Below are 17,812 nucleotides of genomic sequence, written 5' to 3'. Positions count from 1 at the left end.
TCAGTGTGCATGTATTCATACTGAGGTAACCTCATTTTTATGAAACAGTGTGGCAATGTCTTGGTGCCTCTTACTGGTATTTTCTATTCACACATTTATGAAGAGGGTACTTACTGTGTTGGGAGATTAGTGGACATAAAGGAAATATATTCTGTGTAGTCCTGGATGTAGATAAAAATGCTGGAGGGAGAAAATGGAAGGGTTTTCTTTCCTGTGTGTAGCAGACTTAGGCTTCCTGCAGCTAAGACTTTTATAAACTACAAAACCAGAACAATAAATCTGTGAATGTTAACCATATAAAGATGTTAGGAAACCATTGGTTTATTAAAAGCTATTTTGTTTTTCCCCCCACCTCAGAAATTAGATAAGAAGCTCAGAGAGAATCTAAGAGATGCCAGAAACAGTCTTTTTACGGGTGACACACTTGGAGCTGGCCAGTTCAGGTATGATGTTGGTAATAAGTATGTATTTTTTTTTGTATTTCAGTTGTCTGAAATATCTCATTAGGATAAGTCACCACTGTTCTGAAAACTGAATTTACAGAAATTCAGTTCAAGTTCTATATTAAAAGATTTTACATATTGTTAAGGGAGTTTTCCAATCTCTTGGCATAACCAGTTTGAAAACTTTTTGTCGTGATTTAACCCCAGCCAGACAGCTTTTCACTCACTCCCCCTCCTTCCTGCCCTCCCCCTATTCCCGAAGGGACGGAGAGGTGAATCATAAAGAATGCAACTACCACAGGTTGAGATAAGAGCAGTTTAGTAACTAAGGTATAATACAGATCACTACTGCTACCACAAAAGATAATAATGATAAAGGAAATAACAAGGGAAGAGAATACAACACCTCATCACCAGGCGACACCTAACTCGCCCCCCCCAGCCTGACCAAGCACTGATCGATACCTCCTCCAACCCTGCAGTCCACTTACCCTTCTGGATAACTCTCAGTTACATCCTGGGCATGATGTGCTGTGGTATGGGATACTTCTTTGGTCACTTTGGGTCAGGTGTCCTGTCTCTGCTTCCTCCCGGCTTCCCCTCCTCCCTGGCAGAGCGTGAGGCTCACCAAGTCCTTTGCCAAACCAAAACATCATTTTTATCAGCTCTGTTCCCAGCCCGGAAGTCAAAACACAGCACTGCACCAGATACCAAGAAAGAGAAAAATGACTGCTACTGCTAAATCCAGGACACTTTTATAGCTAGTAAGTGTGCAGTCCTAGGACAGTGAGAGAAGAATTATTTAACAAATGAAGTAATTTTGTTCACCCTCAAATCCATCAAGAACCAAGCTCCTGCAAATACACCAATTTTACAGGACCAGGATAATCCAGCTGGATGTCTGAACATAGCTGTTAACAATCTTTAGTCCATTAAAAAGAAAGAAATGCCCATATTCTCACTTGTGAGCACTGTTGTTATGCAAAAAGAAGTGTTTATCAGCTGATTCCTGTTTGTACCAGAGCAGGACGGCTTGAGGATTACCACTTGGATAAACAGATAGTTAATGACTGTTAAGTCATGACCATTTGAATCCTTAGAGAGGTGACAAAAGACATTGTGGATGTTTGCATGCAACTGAGAATGTGTTTTTAGCAGCCTCCTGTGTATCCCCCAGGTAGCTGAATGCTCCACAGGCTGCTTTAGTAAAGCTTATTACAGGCATTTACACTGTACATGAAAAGGTGAGGAGGCATGTTGGAAAGACTGTAGCTGAAGGGGATGGTCATGATCTCCTAACTGGATATAAAATAGTCATCACACTTTCTATCTCAAATTAAGAGCAGAACTTGGATAAAAGACACAAAACATGGCAAAAATAAATGAGATTGAAAAGTATTAGGAGAGAGAATAGCTGTGAAATACCACTTCCCCCATTTTCATTGGAATTGAATTGTAACCAGTTTTCCCTTTTCAGAAAATCAAAATGCCAGGAAAGGGAAACATGGAAACATAAGAACTTTTAACCAGTTAAATAGCTTCAGATTTTTATTCCGGTTTTCAGAATTGAGTGACTAAGGCTCTAGAGATAAAAATACTTACCGCAAGGAAATCCAGAGCATGAAATTAATATGCTTTTACTTTGTTTAAATACACTGTAATTTAGCCATCACATTTACTGTATGGTTAATGTGCTTAAGGGAAATGGTTCCAATAATGCTCTGACAATTCACAGCCTTCTTATTTTCACAATAACTTTTTCATGCAGCCATAATTGAAGATATCTAGGCATTTCTACATTCTTTTTCCATAAAATTGAGTATTGATGGAATTACCGCAATGCATCTATGAAGTTCATAGTTCAAAGCCCTTGAAAGAGATATTTTTATATTTGAGGTTTATAGTGGGAATTAAAGTGGAATATTAGCCACTCAAACAGTTGCTTGGCACGCAAATGTGTATCCACATGAAGAGATCTTAGTTAATAACCTAAAAGGCTAGTTACTGTTCGCCTTCTGGTTAATATTTATGTATTGGTAATTTTACTTAGTACAAAAAGAAATAATGTTTTTATCATTACTAAGACAGTGATTTGTGTAATTTCTGGCAGCGTCAGCTCCAGATGCTTTGGGAAAGGCTGGAGGAACTCTGCAGTAAGCAATCTGGCTTTTAGCTTGAAGTACATGGTGCAGAAGGTTGCTGAAATTACTGAGGATGTTACTGAGGTGTTCTAAACATGTTTAAAGAAATACTAATACCGTGTCATCTTTTCAGCTTCCAGAGACCCCTGTTAGTCCTTGTTGACAGAAACATAGATTTAGCAACTCCTCTACATCACACATGGACATACCAAGCTTTAGTGCATGATGTTCTGGTAAGAATAAATCTGATTTTGTTACCAAAACTATTTTTTCACTCAGTTTGTTATTAAACTTAATACCAGATGCTCTCATAATGCAAAATCTGCCCTGTCTATTTAATTTGGAAATTGTTTAGTAAAAAACAACTTAGAAAATTTTATCTAGAAAGGTTATTTAGCAGTAACTTCTAAAATGGTTAAAAACTTGCAATCTTGATATTATCAAAAGATAGACTGTTCAGCAATCCTGTGTTTTTCTTCAGTAGTTCATGATCTTTTCTGTTATGTAAACTCCAGACTCCATTCACTGCAGTTCAGTTTTGAAAAATAAATGCTTTTAATGAGATTTTATAACTGATTTTAATATGTTTGAATTTCTGAAAATACCTGTTTCTGGTTTTCCCCACAAGGTGGTGTAAGTGTCCAGTATAGAGATAACAAGTGTATTTTTAATAATTTTTTGGAAATTCAGGTAGCCTTAGATCAGTTCTATTTCCTCAAGTTTATTTTGTAAAACCAGTAGTAGCAGTAGAAGAAATGTTCTTGAATGAAAGCAGATGCTGTTTACCTAATATTCATGTGTTTCATATATACTTACGAATTAAATAATGACAGATACACAAAAGTAATTACAATCTGGAGGCTTCTTTATACTCCAGAATTAGTCATGCAAATCATTTAAATATCTTTGAGACATATTTTGGTTTTTCTTATTGAGACTCCTAGAAGAATATGTAGAATATGCATATATACGTATGTGTTCATATACAGAGTTGGTTGTGAATTGTATAGTCACAATTATTTTCTCCAATGACTACTGAACTGCCTAGAGACTTGCAAACAAAAGTACTGAATTTCTACACATCGCTTTTGAAAATCAGTGAAAAAAGGGGGGTGAATAGGGGATAGAAACCTGAATTAGAATTTTTACCAGTGTAAACACTATTGCACAAGGTCTACACTTATCTCAGTTTGCCACATGCCAACCATTTAATCTGCAAATGCTCATTTACTAGATAGTAAATCCATGCAGAGCTCCACATACTTGCCTACTACTCAGCTGCCAGGTAAAGAAGGTAGTGTTGGGTGGCCTTAGGTATGCCCTCTGGTACGAGTTTGATGCATCAAGATGCAGAGGGATCAAAGATGTAGTGGAAGCTTAGGACAACTACTGCTACAAATATAGAGGGGTATTAGAATAACACTAGATAAATGATTTGAGAATCATGGGATAGTTGTCTGTGCTGCATCAGATTTCAGTAGTTTCTCTGGAACAACTTGGAAAATGACATATGTTGCATCTAATTTTTATTGAGTTGACAGGATTGTATTGTGAAATTGTAACCAAGTGGCCTGTGATTCCATGTCAAGGGCAGAAGTTTCATTTCCAGATCAGTCAAGTTACTCACTTTAAAGGTCAGCATGCCAGGTTCTTCGTGTACTGAGCATAGTATTTCATTAAATAACCACAAGCAGCCTTTGAAAAGGCCATAAATTGAACTGTGGAAGTGTTAACTGAGGTGATAATTATGTAAAATGCATCTTCAAATAAATCATTTTTTATTTAAGCTCTCAATTGCAACAGTCCAGGAATTCTGTGGGATGGTGAACTAAATGCTAACCCAGGCACAAAGTTGTATGCTGCATCCATTTAGATTATAATTGTGTTTCTACATATAAACAGGCTTGTATGAAGAGATTCCCCTTTCTGAATAAACAACATTTCACAAGTGGGTATGGAAAAATGGGAGGCATGGATAGAAAGCCTTATAAAGACAAAATGGGGTAGTGAAAGGAGGAACACTTAATGAGAATTATTTTGGTAAAATTTATACATGCCAAAACTAACTTGGAAACTCAGGTCATTGGTGAGTTAATTTAACCACTGGTGAACCAATTTAACATCACACCTTACTTGGCAATTTAATTAGTTTGGGTTTTTTTTAAGATTTTGTTAAACATACATTCTTAAAGAAATACTTTTTTGCTGAAACATTAAACATGCCTTGTAAGATGAGGTTTGTACTCATTCACTGCATATACTTTGTTTGAGTAGCTACTTAGTTTGGTTCCTATTCTGGTGTGGTTCATTTATGGTATTTCATTTGAAGTGTGAACTCTGCCAAGGGATAATTAAAACCACTTTAAACTGTTGACGGTTTAGAGTGATCTACTTCTGTTCACTGTAAGGACAATGTCATGGTGGAGTTTTATTTCTGAAAAAAAATACATCTATTCTAAAAGAGCCATGGCAGGTTCTGTGTGGTTGTTTTGACTCTCCTTATAGTAATTTGCCAAGCATAGATCACCTTCAGACTTCTACTGTTCTTGAAAAGGGTTTAACATGAAGTCAGCAGAGGGAATGTGTATGCTGCCGGAAAACACAGAACTGTCCTTGCAAACGTAATAGGCTAAAGAACCTGAAGACATGCAGGAAGCGATGTGGTAACACATTGCGTGAGCAGAACTGTGGCATCTACCAAAAAAGGTGTAGTTTCTAAGTTCATGCATTGTCGAAGAAAAGCTGTATAGCGAAACGGCAACTTTGTTGCAAACTGTTTCATTATCATACATTCAGTATTTCACTAGTGTTTAAAATAATTGGAAAAGAATTATGAAGGTGTAACTAAATAGTCCTGGGAGCAGATGTTCCTGTTGCTGATGTCACGAGCTTCTTTGCAGTTTTGATACATTTGCTGTAGTTGTGTAAGTGAAATTCAGCCCTTAAAACATTCTATGTCTGCAACCAGGAACTTTTTATAGTTTAAAATTTTGGCCAGTTGTTAGAGCTCATTTATTGCTAAATGAATGTTCTCCTGTACAGAGAGCAGTGTTCAGAGTCTAGTGTCACAGACTGGTTGCATGTGAGACAATCAGATGTCTTTGGTTAATATTTGTTGCTTTTCTGGTGTTTTGTCAGTGAGTGTGAGTAATTTTGGAGTTCTTACATTGCTGTTGTTACTGTCTAGTTAGTAAACTGTGTGCTACAGTGTTACGAAGTTCTAATAGCTGTGTTGGTATTTTTTAGAAAATATTCTAGAAGGTTGACTATAAAAGACTGATTAAATAATTAAAATCTATCAAATATTTACATAAATTTTTTTTCTTTTTTTTTTTTAGGATTTCCATTTGAATAGAGTTAACTTGGAAGAATCAACAGGAACAGAAAGTTCTCCAGCAGGTGCTAGACCTAAGAAAAAAAATAAGAAGTCCTATGATTTAACTATGTCTGATAAATTCTGGCAAAAACATAAGGGCAGGTAAGCTGTATAGGTGCAAAATTTGCATTAATATAGTTAATATAAATTCTAAGTATTCTTCATATTATGGTAGTTCTATTTTTAAGCTTCTTTGAAAATGTTTTGACTTTGTTTTTTTTAAGGTATATTGGGTATGGCAGAGATGGAGTTAGTATTCCCCTTAGCAGCCTCATAGTGTTGTGCTTTGTATAGGTACCTAGAAAGGTGTTGATAACTCACCAGTGTTTTGGCTACCACTGAGAAGTGCTGGCACTTCACCAAGGTTGTCTCTCCCAACATTCTCCCCTCACAAAGTGGGGCAAGATCTTGGGAAAGGACATAGCCAGGACAGCAGACCCAGACTGACCAAAGGATGTTCCATACTATATGGCTCAGCAATAAAAGCTAAAAGAGGAGAAAGAGAGGACTTTTTTTTTTTTTTTATGACATTTGTCTTCCAGAGCAGCTGCTTCCTGGGAAGTGGCCAGGCATCACCTACAAATGGGAAGTAGAGAAGAAAGTCTTTTGTTTTGCTTTGCTTTCTCATGCAACCATTGCTTTTTCTCTATTAAACTGCCTTTATTTTCACCCATGAGTTTTGAGGAGTTTTTCCATCTTATTTTCTCCCTACCCATACTGCTGAGGAGAGTGATAGAGTGGCTTGATGGGCACCTGATGGCCAGTCAGGGTCAACCCACCACATAAGGAATGATCATCATCCATGTTAATTGTATATTAGCTTTTTGTTACAGAGAGCGAAATAATTCTTATCAAAATTCCATAGAAGTATTGAAAGCAGTGAATATATCTTAGAAAGTTTAAGTAAACCTACAGTAAGATGTTATTTTCACTGATTTGACACTGCTGCATGGTTTGCATATTGATATTTCTGAAGACATTTCCATTATCGTCTTGATCATGCAGCCTATCTGGCTCTGATGTTTCAGTTTGTTGATTTAACTGAGCCTAATGCAGAGTATTGCATTAGTCCTTTTCCAGAGGTAGCTGAGTCAGTTCAGCAAGAACTGGAATCCTACAGAGCCCAGGAAGATGAAGTCAAGAGGCTTAAAAGTATCATGGTAAGTTTTATTAGCTATATGTGCTTTATGTAAGTCACAATAGGACTTGCTGAAATGCTTAGCCTACCCTGTCATCCCCTTTTCCTGAAAATTATCACCACCTGCCAAATTTTAGGCTTAATATAGTCTTAAAAGTAGGACTAGAAGTACCAGATTTCATGAGAAGGTTCAATTTCATGCATGTATTTGATTTACATTTGTATAACTTCCATGCTAACTATAAAAAACACAATCCAGACATTAATACAATTATACGAAAATAGATTCTAAATGTACAGACTGTATTTGCATGTGAGATCTTTATTTTATTGTGACTATTTTTGCTCCTCTTTCCAAACCCATCCCCAAATCCAGGGTATAGAAGGGGAGGATGAAGGAGCAATAAGTATGCTTTCTGATAATACAGCTAAGCTGACTTCAGCTGTCAGGTAAGTAATCAATAATGCCTTATTGTCTAATTAATTTGGAACCATTTCTAATTCTTTCTGTCCTTTCACTTTTGATATCCTTCAAAATAAATAAATTTTAAAGTAGGCTATTCAGCTTAGAGTTTAAGTGCTTTGTAATCCTGGTAAAGATTAATGCAAAGTCCTTGACAAGTACTTGCACATGTAACTTCCACATCATGTGTGCGTGAGCTCTCTACACACGGAGTGTTTCCTCAGCAAAGCTGAATATTCTAAACGCACCATAGATGTGCTAACACTTTTCCACCAGATAAATCCAACTGCCTACCTCTGCATTCCTTCCTTAAATAAATTGTTAGTGAAACCCACTTCCTGAAGCATCTGCTTGCTGTGCACAGTGTGTAATCAGTTACATTTAGACTAATGTAGTTACTGTAACATCTGTTGGGAATATTATAGTCATTAAGAACTCTGCATGGGAAGTTTACTCCCTTCCTTTGGGACCTAGCCACCATGAATGACACTGAAAGTCTGAGATTTAGACTCGTTCCTCATTGTAAATCTGTTTTTCATTCCACTGATGCCTTGGAGAAGGGAGATGTTCAATTTGCTGCGTTTCATAAAGACCGTAATCAGAAGGAATGATTCTTATTCTGAGGATAGATGGGGTGATATGCCCAGTGTCCTGTGAAATCCATTATGTGTCTGCATTAGTTTTATCTTTGTGAGTTTCAAAAGTTGTTTTGTATGCTATGCCATAGTTAGAATTTGATTGGAATTCAAGAGGATGTGTGATGGATGAATTTCAAAAAAGCAAGCAGGTATTTGTAAGCTCCCCCTATAGTTTTTAAAGTTTTGTACTTCTCAGGATGCTGGTTTTCAGGTTAAGGCAGCAGGATATGAAAGTGACAAGCATGAAAAGCTTTCTTTGTATGACTAAAACTTCATTGGGATGTTTCCCAGTTCAGTTATCCCCTGTCTGCGTGTTTTCTGTAATCTGGCATTATTAAGGAAAATCTTGGCTCCCTTCAGAAAAGTGTATTACTGCTATTTGGCAGGTGTGTCAGATGTGAACTAAATGTTGCTTATATAAACCATAATTCTAGTAGATTATTTGTTTAGGTAAGCAGGGTGTGTATCTGTTGTTGATCACAAGCTTTCAATAGGAGTATTAAATTATTAGTCAAGGTGTATTAAATTGCTAGTCAAGATAACCTGCTTTACTACATTACATGTGGATAATGTCCTTCTGTTACGAGAATTATTATATCTATACTTTGTAATTTTTTTAGTTCAAATCCTGCTGTATTCTGTAATTTTATATTTTAATAATCTTTAAAGATCCCTTCCAACCCAAACTGTTCTGTGCAGCTATAAATTCTTTTGTGCCAGCTATACAATACACAGTTCAGCTAACTGTGCAACTCAGCAGGTTAGTTTGTATTTAATCTCTTCAGCTCTCTTCCAGAACTTCTGGAAAAGAAGAGGCTCATTGATCTTCATACAAATGTTGCAACAGCCGTTCTGGAGCATATAAAGGTATGATTGCTCTCCAACTTCAGTTTTCTGTCAGTAGTGCTCCTTACCTGGAGAAATATATTTGAGCAGGTAAATTAAGATAAGAAGGTGAGCCTTCTCAGTTGTGCTACTTTTTGCAGAAATCACTGTATAACATTACCTAGTGTTAAAGGCTGAGGGGGAATGAATTTTGAATGCCTCAATATGGAAAGTGAAATAAACATATGAATTTTTTTATTACCAGAATTTACTAGTATACTCTCATTTTTTATGATGGCCACAACTTTATTGTGGGTTAAAGTCTTCCTAAAATAAGTTTGATGGAAGTGTTTTGTTTACTTTAGAGATGTGTCATGGCAAGTTACAACTTCAGTCTAAGCAATTTTCTGTTCTGTATGTGTTTATCAGAAGAGTACTGTTTCCTGTTCACCAATGAAAATGATACCCACAGGTGTGGCAATAATGGTGCAAGTTACTAAACTGATCTTTGCAGCAGGGTCTGTTAGATGTCTTGTGCATAGTTTAAGCACTTCAGAAGGATGCTTGTCCTCTATTTAAGTCTGCTGCTCTTGTATCAGAGAACTTGCAGACGGTTTCACTATCAAGTAAAGACCATGGTTACTACTAGGATAACTTGGAAGATGGATCTGTTTTCAAACATTATGAGAACAGAAATTACAGATGAGACTTTCAGAAACACTGGAATTCTGTTTCTGAAAACAATAAAAGTGCCAGGACTCATTGAAAATCAAGTTAGAAAATTTTACCCCAAGCTTTCTATAACTCATGGAAGATGATGTGTTTCAAAGCTAACTTTACCATTTGTGAAGTGGCTAAGATGTGTCCTCAGTTATTACTGCTACTGATTTTTTTTAAGCTAACTACTGTAAGTGAAAAAAGGATTCATTCTGAATTTTAATAAATTAGTTTTACATATCTATAAAATTGGGAAGGAGATATAAGTGTGTCTATGTTTGGCTCAATACTGCAGGGCGTAGTTAATGTGCTTTTGCAATATTAAGCATGTCAGTTTTCGTATCTGGCAATTTAAAAGCAGTACATCAGTACCATTAAAAAAAAAAACTAAGTTGACACTGTTGATATTTTGATGCCTTGTCTGTAAATTCACTTTTCTAAGGAAGCTACTGAGACACTAATGATAGGCCTACACCAGTAGTATTTTATATATTACTTTTTGGATAGAAGCCAGGTGTCAGAATAAGATGTGGAATGGCAGTAATACCAGTTTTAATCGCCAGTGTCCTCTTAACAGTGGACTGGAGCCATATGCACTTGGTCATTCCCTGTTAAGTGACAGCGCCACACTCTTCTGTTACCTGGAGGTTGAAGGAATTACACTGCTTGCCTCTACTATAGCTCTGTACTAGCCCTTAGGCTTTCTCCTCTGACAGGGAGCCTCTGGAGAGTTCCCAGAGTGGTGATCCATTTCTGCATACATGATTTTTAATTCTGGTACTGCAGAGTGCTCAGGCTCTTTACCTTCTTATTGTCTAACTTGTCAAAGAACATTATGAACAAATAGGCATGCAGTTTATTCAGTATAGTGATGATAAAAATTTTATTGCAACTGCTATGTCTTGTCTGTTTTCTCCCCTCTTTTCACTCTCCAGTGTTACAAAAAGTATCTTTCTATCTCAAGCTGTGGAATTTTAACATGCAGGATGATAATGCTACCTCATGGATTCCTCAAAAGTACTCTCAAAAAGTTCAGTTTCTTAGCTGGTACTTTTTACAGAAATTATGATGTCACCTTGAGGCTGTGGTTGGTAGGATTTATATACAGTTCAATAATTAAACCAGGTTATGATAAGAGAGAATTCTTTTGGCAAGTGTCCAGCTTATGAGGAGCTAGTGAGGCACAATTCTCTTTTTCAAGTTACTGTATTTTCACTTTTAAAATAATCTGGAAGCACATATACTTTAAAATAGGCTGTTCGCATTGTCCATTGTGGTTTTTTTACTACGTCAAGTATTTGAGCGTTTTTCTTCCCTACATATATATGAAAAAGTGCAAAGAATACTATGAGACCTGCTTTAGGTATATTAGCGGAATTTATTTTCTCTTGTCATATTTTCGTGTTCAGCTTACAGCTGCTTTCCACATTCTGTTGGATCATTTTCTAAGACACAGCAAGAGGAAAATAGAACTTAATCACATACTTAAGAGTCCTGGCAGTTTTCTGGCATATCTTACTGTTTAGTGAAATAGTGGAAAGAATGCATCACTTTTTTCACAAAGTGAACCATCAAGTATTTATTGTCAGTGCTTAGAACAAATGCATCCTTGTTTTGCATTGATTTTTTTTTTTTTTTTTCTCTGGAGAAGATGGTGACTGAAGGACTGTATCCAACAGCTAACAGATTGAGCACTAGAAATGCAGGCATCTTTCTAGCTGCTCTGGAGTTTCAGTAATGCTTATCCTTGCATGTCATTCTAGTATGAATACAAGGGTTACTGAAATATGTTAAATCGCGACCTCTAACTTACATTTGTTTGGGTTTTTTTATTCTTACATAATTTTCTTATCATGTATATCTGCATTTCCTTGATCTCAAGGCCTGATACTTTGACTCCATTACTATCACTGCCAGGAGACTTTCAAATTATCAAGTTCATATTTTGTAAATGAATTCTACCATTGTAACTACTCTGTTTAAAATTTGAGCTTACATTTTTGTCTTACCATGTAAACAGAAACAGTGTGTGTTTGTGAAATATGTATGTCACAGTGGTCCAGGCTGGTTTTCTGTAGTTCAGAACTGATAATTGAGTAACTTTACAGTAAACAACAGTTTTTTCTGAGTTCTGTTACAGGACCCTTCTGGCATTACTCTGTGCAGTTCAGTTGAAGGGAACTGTCTATAGCTGCCACTTCCAGTCTTCTCCCAGGGTTTCTCTTCCTCTTGCTAGAAGCACACTGTAATTACCTGACCAGCCTCACTCATTCTGGGGGCTGTTAGTTCTGGTTGTTTTCTGTCAGTATTTTTTGAGAAATTCCAGTAATTTCTTAGAAAATTTCTTTTCTTCTTCATGTTCTCTCTCTCTCTCCAAAAGGAAGAATTTGGTACTGTAAAGAGGACAGGAGAGCCTCCTGGAAGTCCTTACAAAAATGACCCTCCAAGAGATTTCAATGGGTCCTGCTTCCAATTCTCTGCTTAAAAAAGAAGGAATTTTGTATTCATTTTGGACTACAGTGACAGGTAGAGATTCCCATGCGCTTCAGTAATTTTCCCTAAAATAAATTTTGGCTTATGAATAGCCTGTTTCTAAAGATGCTTAGTGGAAAGCTTTGTCAAATGTATTTAAAAAAAACCCAAACAAACAAAACCCAAACTAAAAAAGACAAAGCAAGCTGAAGTGTAGCACTTTAGCTGCAGTACAGGTCCAGTCTCTAAATTGGCAGAAAGATCTCCTGAATGAAGTTGGTGTGGAGCAAGGTGTCATGGTAGAAAATTAAGAGCAGGACGCAGAAAGGGAATATCCGTAAATGTGAATGCATCTTGGTTTTATTACTGGGTTTTATTACTATTTTTCTTCACCTTGCTTGTCAGTTTGGCATCCATAAGAAACTCTTCTTTGCTGTCTTTTTTATAATTGAATCTACATGATTGTTTAGCTCCTATTCGCGAGCTTTTCCTCTTGGCATGTCTTTTGAGTTTGCCATTGCACTTACTTAAATTAAATGGATCATCTGCTTCTTATCAGCGCTTCTTAGACAAGTTGGCTCTTCAGGAAGTAACTGTCTCATTGATGTGGCTATTCAGTAATCTGTATGAAATTTGATTAGATGGCCATATAATACTAGGAAGCTAGTATAAGAAAAATTACTTAATATCTTTGATAGTAACCTTTGTTGGTTATCTCACAACGAAGCAGCTGAATGGACTCACCATATTGATCCATCTCTTTTGTTCATGCTTTTGTCGCATTGAAAAGAGAGTCTTGAGATTTTTATGTTGCTGCTTACCTCTGATGTACCTCTTGTGGATAGAAATAAAGGACCTGAAGTTTTAGGATTTTCAGTTTGGTCCCCTCCAAAGAGTACTGATTCACATTTCAAAAGTAGTTGTCCAATATTTTTTAAGAGAGTAAGTGTACATGTACCATTAATGTTACAGTTTAGGCTCAAAGTATAGCAAATACATGCAACCAGTGAGTTTTCTTTGCTGCAGTTGGTCCGTTTTGTTCAGCAGTCATGATCAAACAGTCATAAAACTGCACATGGTTGAGAAGAATTTTACCTAGTTTCTGCTCCAAGTAAGTCAGCAATTGTAAATCTGTTCTTACAATTAAAAGTACTTCATGTTTGAATTACATAGTTTTATTTCAAAGTCGATCTGTAAATAAATATAGTGAATTAATGAAAATTTTTGTGTTCTGTGTTTTTACGTGCCTTCTGAATAAATTTGTCTTACACAGATCACCAGCTAAGATAATATTGGCACTGCCAAATTCAACAATAATATATTTATTTTAATAGGATTGAGTTTCCACAATTCAAGAGAGTCCTTTGGTTGTTGGATGCCTTTTGTCTGGGAAAAATACTTCAAACTTAAAAGCATGGAACTTATCTTCATGTATGGAGATACAAATGTAGTTAAAATACAAAAAGCAAGTGAATGTAATGGAAAGGCTAGAAAACCTGTAGTAGTTTTTTTTGCAATTATTTTATCGCTTTAGAGAGAGTTAAGGAAACTATAATGCACATCTCCATGTCTCCAAGATGATGTAGAATTGAAGTCACAGAACACATCTGATGTGCCGGATGCCAAACTGCATCTGACGTACAGACTTGGAAAAAGGCCGGTACTTCAGATCTAGTAAAATGTTAAATTAGTGTAACATAGCCTCTGATAATCACTTTAACTTTGGCTAAATACAGGAGTAATCCAAGGTTTTACAGTAGCATAACTATCAAAATTTGACCGTGACGACTGCTCTAACATGAGCTCAAGGTAAATGCAGCTTGAAAGAAGCTCTAGCTCTGTTTTTAGTGAGTGGTCATTTTTTGATAACTCTTCGTGGTAATTAATTTTATAAGTTGTAATGACAAGCTTCCAGAAAAACCTTAAATCAAATTGCTCTTCTGCAACTAACTGCTTTTCTTAATTAGTTCAGTAGGTGGTGAATGAGAAATAGAGGAGTGTTACATAGCTATCTGCACCATAAGCTGATTGCCAGAGGCTTTCAATATTAAAATATTTTTGTGACTTACCTCCTGTTGTTTTGTATTCTCATCTCCAGCTCTTTTTTTATGAACTTACAGTACGCAGAAGGTGAAATACCCTAAAATTCTTAGACTAGAGAAGTACCTTTCTGTCTTTTCTTCTTTGGTTTTTCCCTTTTTTAGGGGGTGGTGAAATACTGTTTTTTAAAATTCCATTTCTTTATTTGTGATCTCAAGAATAGTTTCAGTAGAATTCAAAACCATGTGAAAAACAGACTTCTGAAGTTTTGGTGGTGCTGACATTACAACAACCACTGCAGTGGGTTAGGTGCCTTGAATCTCTTAACCCAAGAAAAGCACCAGTGACTCTTGCCTCACTCTGGCAATATCATTTTAATCTCCCAAAGAGCATGTGGATCTGAAATACTAACAAGGCAATGAGATGGAGATCCACTCTGCTGGTCTCTTTGAGCCAATACATAGATGAATGTGTCCAAACACCAGAATTTAGTTAATTACTGGATATGAAGGTTTTAAAAGATGCTACATTTTGATGTTCAAATGCTCATAATGATGTGTGATGTAATGGATTAAGTTTTGGAATGCATTTTTCTATCTTTAGATTGTAACTGCATGATACAATGGTTGAGAAGTGCCAAGCTGGGCTGTTTGCGCAGATACATTGCAATGCAGTCATTAGTTGCATGGCCATGTGATGTCTTCTGTAAAGCTTTTGCCTCATTAATTTTGTGCAGTCCCTGTGCCATCCTCCCTAAAATAAGGTTTTCTCAACTTGATCTATATATGTCATTGTAGAATGAGAAACTGCTTTTCCAGTATTATCAAAATAATGAATTTGATCTGAAGTAGTTACTTCGGTACCAGGCCAAGCTGCCAACTGTTCTCTGGGATGATGCCTTAATGTAATTAGGAATTTTCTACATTTAACTGCATTGAGTAATTGCTTTGTTGACTGAGAGACTTAATGTTCAGCACAATATGTGATATAATATATTCACTTGGCCATTATTTTTTCCTTTTACAGCATAACACTATGTATGATGGCATGTAGTTTTCAGCCATGGCAAAATCATAGTTGAAAACAAAGCTCCTCTTCCAGTTTAAATTTTACATGTCAGAATTACCTTGCTTAACTTCCATTTTCACTTTTAACGTGAAAATTATATAAGCATCAATTTTCTGAGAGGTAATAAAAGCATATTATAATGCACTTTTACTGATAATTTATTTTAAAAGTGATTTTGAAAAACAGCTTAATAACTAAAACTTTTTAAAGAGGAAATAAATATTCTTTCACAGCGTTACTCTGTTAACCCTAACATTTACTCTTGAACAGAGTCGAAAGCTGGATGTGTATTTTGAATATGAGGAAAAGATAATGAGCAAATCCACTCTGGATAAATCTCTTCTGGACATCATTTCTGACCCAGATGGTGAGTACTTTAAACCTGAACTTGATATAAAATTTGTAAAGATACACCATAATCTCTATCCCTGCTGGGACTTCAGGATTGGTAAAGAGCTTATGTGCAACCTGTGCAAGACTTGTAAAGAAAATGGCTTTTGCTGATAATAGTAACAGTCTAGAGAGTTTAGTATTACAATCAAGCAATAACCAAAATACTGGCCACTTGTGCAGCTCCTCTAAAATCCCTTCTTAACTCTTTATTTCTGAAGGCCAAAATATTTTTTACTTTTGTGCTTCTCTAGTATTTATCAGTATAGCATGGAATTGTGTGGTCCAAACAATACTGATTCTTTAAAATCATGCTGCACGTTTTATAATGCATACATACCTCATAAACAGAATGAAAACAGGGTATTTCATACAATTGGTTGGATCAAGGGGTTGTAAATGTAGGTAGTGCTTGTTTCTGTGAGCAAAACAATGGATGGGAGAAGGTGCAGAGAAGGGAAGCAAGACATACATTGGCCAGTTTACTGAGAGACACAAGTTTTGCATGCATTGACCTAGCTGTGTCTTATCTGTTTCCACTGTTTAAGAGCAATGCATCCAGGCTTCTGTTCCATATAGAGCTTATACATAACAAGGTTTTGCACGCTGGGTGATAGATACTCAGGTTCTCTGTCAGCAGGAGTTACTAGGGGTCTCTCTGTAAAAGGCTGAGACCAGAATGGGTTTTCAGCTTTTCATAGTATCATAGCATCAACTATCATCTCAGCCTTTCACAACCCTCTAATGGATTTCAGTATGATCCGATACAAGTTGGTTGAAACAAAATAATCTGCAGAGTAAGATTGTAAAACTTAAGTTATGACCACTGGCCTGTCTGCATACTGGTAAATGTACTGGCAAACATCAAGCATCGAGAGTCCCAGGGTTCCTGCTCTTTTTCTAGTATACTCTTTTAAGAAGATTTTTTTTTACTGCATGCTTGTGTTTGTAGTCTTGCAGCTACATACTGGACATAATGTCTGCTTGGAGTTTGTACAATGATTCATATTTATGGAAAAAATACGACTTTAAAAAAAATGTTTTACTAGTGTCTGTGCTACAGAATCAAAAGGCAGTAGAAGTACATGGTTAACAGAAGCCTAAGCTAAATTCTTACAGATCTTATATTGGATCAAGTTTAGGAACTAACAGACTGTCAGGAAATCTAATGTCAGGCATCAGTCTGTAATTGAGTGCAGACATTCATTGTTAATATGAAACTAATATGTACTTCATTAAGCATCAGTACAGACTAGTACTTTTGCATGTTCAGAATCAACCATTCATTTACTGTTTTCCATTTCAGCTTTTATAATTGCATTAACTTAGATATGAATTATTATGCTTGCTAGCATTTCGTACTGGATCAATTACTTTTTACCTGAATCCTCATTTTCTGTGTGTTTTTAGATCAGAACGTAAAGCAAATTGTTTTTCAAGCCTCATGTATCACATCGACATTCCTGTTAGCAAAGTTCCTGGGTTTTACATAAGAGAAAGATTAGATTTCCAAGCTAAAGTTTTCCTTCAGAAGCTAAGTATTCAAGTGTTCACAGTTTCACATTAGCATTTCATAAGCATTGTCTAGATGTCAGGTAAGTTTATATAGCAAGGATTTAGGGTAAATCACAGAGGTTATTTCTGGACATGCGGTCTTGTAAAACTGGCCAGCTTCCTGTTGTGTGAATCACTGAGAAATAGCAGCTGAAAACATTATGAAAGTGTAACAGGCCAAGTCTTCCAATGCTTTCAGTGGCAAACTACTTGTTTGCATTATCTGTGGGAATACTTGTCTTGTGGACAATGATATCTGTAGAGGTCTTCTCAAAAGCACTTAGACTTGACCACTTAAGAGCTTCAGGCTTCAGTGTCCCATTTCTTATTATGTCATACTAATCTACTGCTTAGGGCTATTAGCTGCTTCCCAGTTCAGTGGATATTATTATATCCTGGAGTAGTGATAAAATGGGAGGCAGTGGTTTTACTTTGCTCTAGTAGCCCTAAAGGATGCCTACTGGTTTTTTGAGTGGAAAATAAGATTGTTCTGTTCTACGTTTACCAAGCTGAGTTTTCTTCGGAACATTCAGCACTCCCCCTTCTC

General features: G+C 36.2%; 1 protein-coding gene across 1 annotated transcript in view; it reads left to right on the top strand.

The window, feature by feature from the left end:
• The window catches only part of SCFD1 (sec1 family domain containing 1), a 50,781-nt gene that overhangs the window by 12,818 nt on the left and 20,151 nt on the right, over window positions 1–17,812 (top strand). Inside the window, exons 9-15 of the mRNA XM_061367648.1 lie at window positions 358–443; window positions 2,718–2,817; window positions 5,923–6,062; window positions 7,030–7,120; window positions 7,475–7,548; window positions 8,985–9,066; window positions 15,592–15,688. Of these exons, the coding sequence (XP_061223632.1) occupies window positions 358–443; window positions 2,718–2,817; window positions 5,923–6,062; window positions 7,030–7,120; window positions 7,475–7,548; window positions 8,985–9,066; window positions 15,592–15,688 (670 nt within the window). The remainder of the gene's footprint in view (window positions 1–357; window positions 444–2,717; window positions 2,818–5,922; window positions 6,063–7,029; window positions 7,121–7,474; window positions 7,549–8,984; window positions 9,067–15,591; window positions 15,689–17,812) is intronic.

The sequence above is a fragment of the Neopsephotus bourkii genome, unplaced genomic scaffold, assembly GCF_033783945.1.
Source record: "Neopsephotus bourkii isolate Nb327-2 ecotype Australia unplaced genomic scaffold, CSIRO-AGI_Nbou_v1 NB_1388, whole genome shotgun sequence".
Classification (NCBI taxonomy): domain Eukaryota; kingdom Metazoa; phylum Chordata; class Aves; order Psittaciformes; family Psittacidae; genus Neopsephotus; species Neopsephotus bourkii.
Note: the sequence above shows the minus strand (reverse complement) of the source record. Positions and strands in the feature narration are given on the sequence as shown.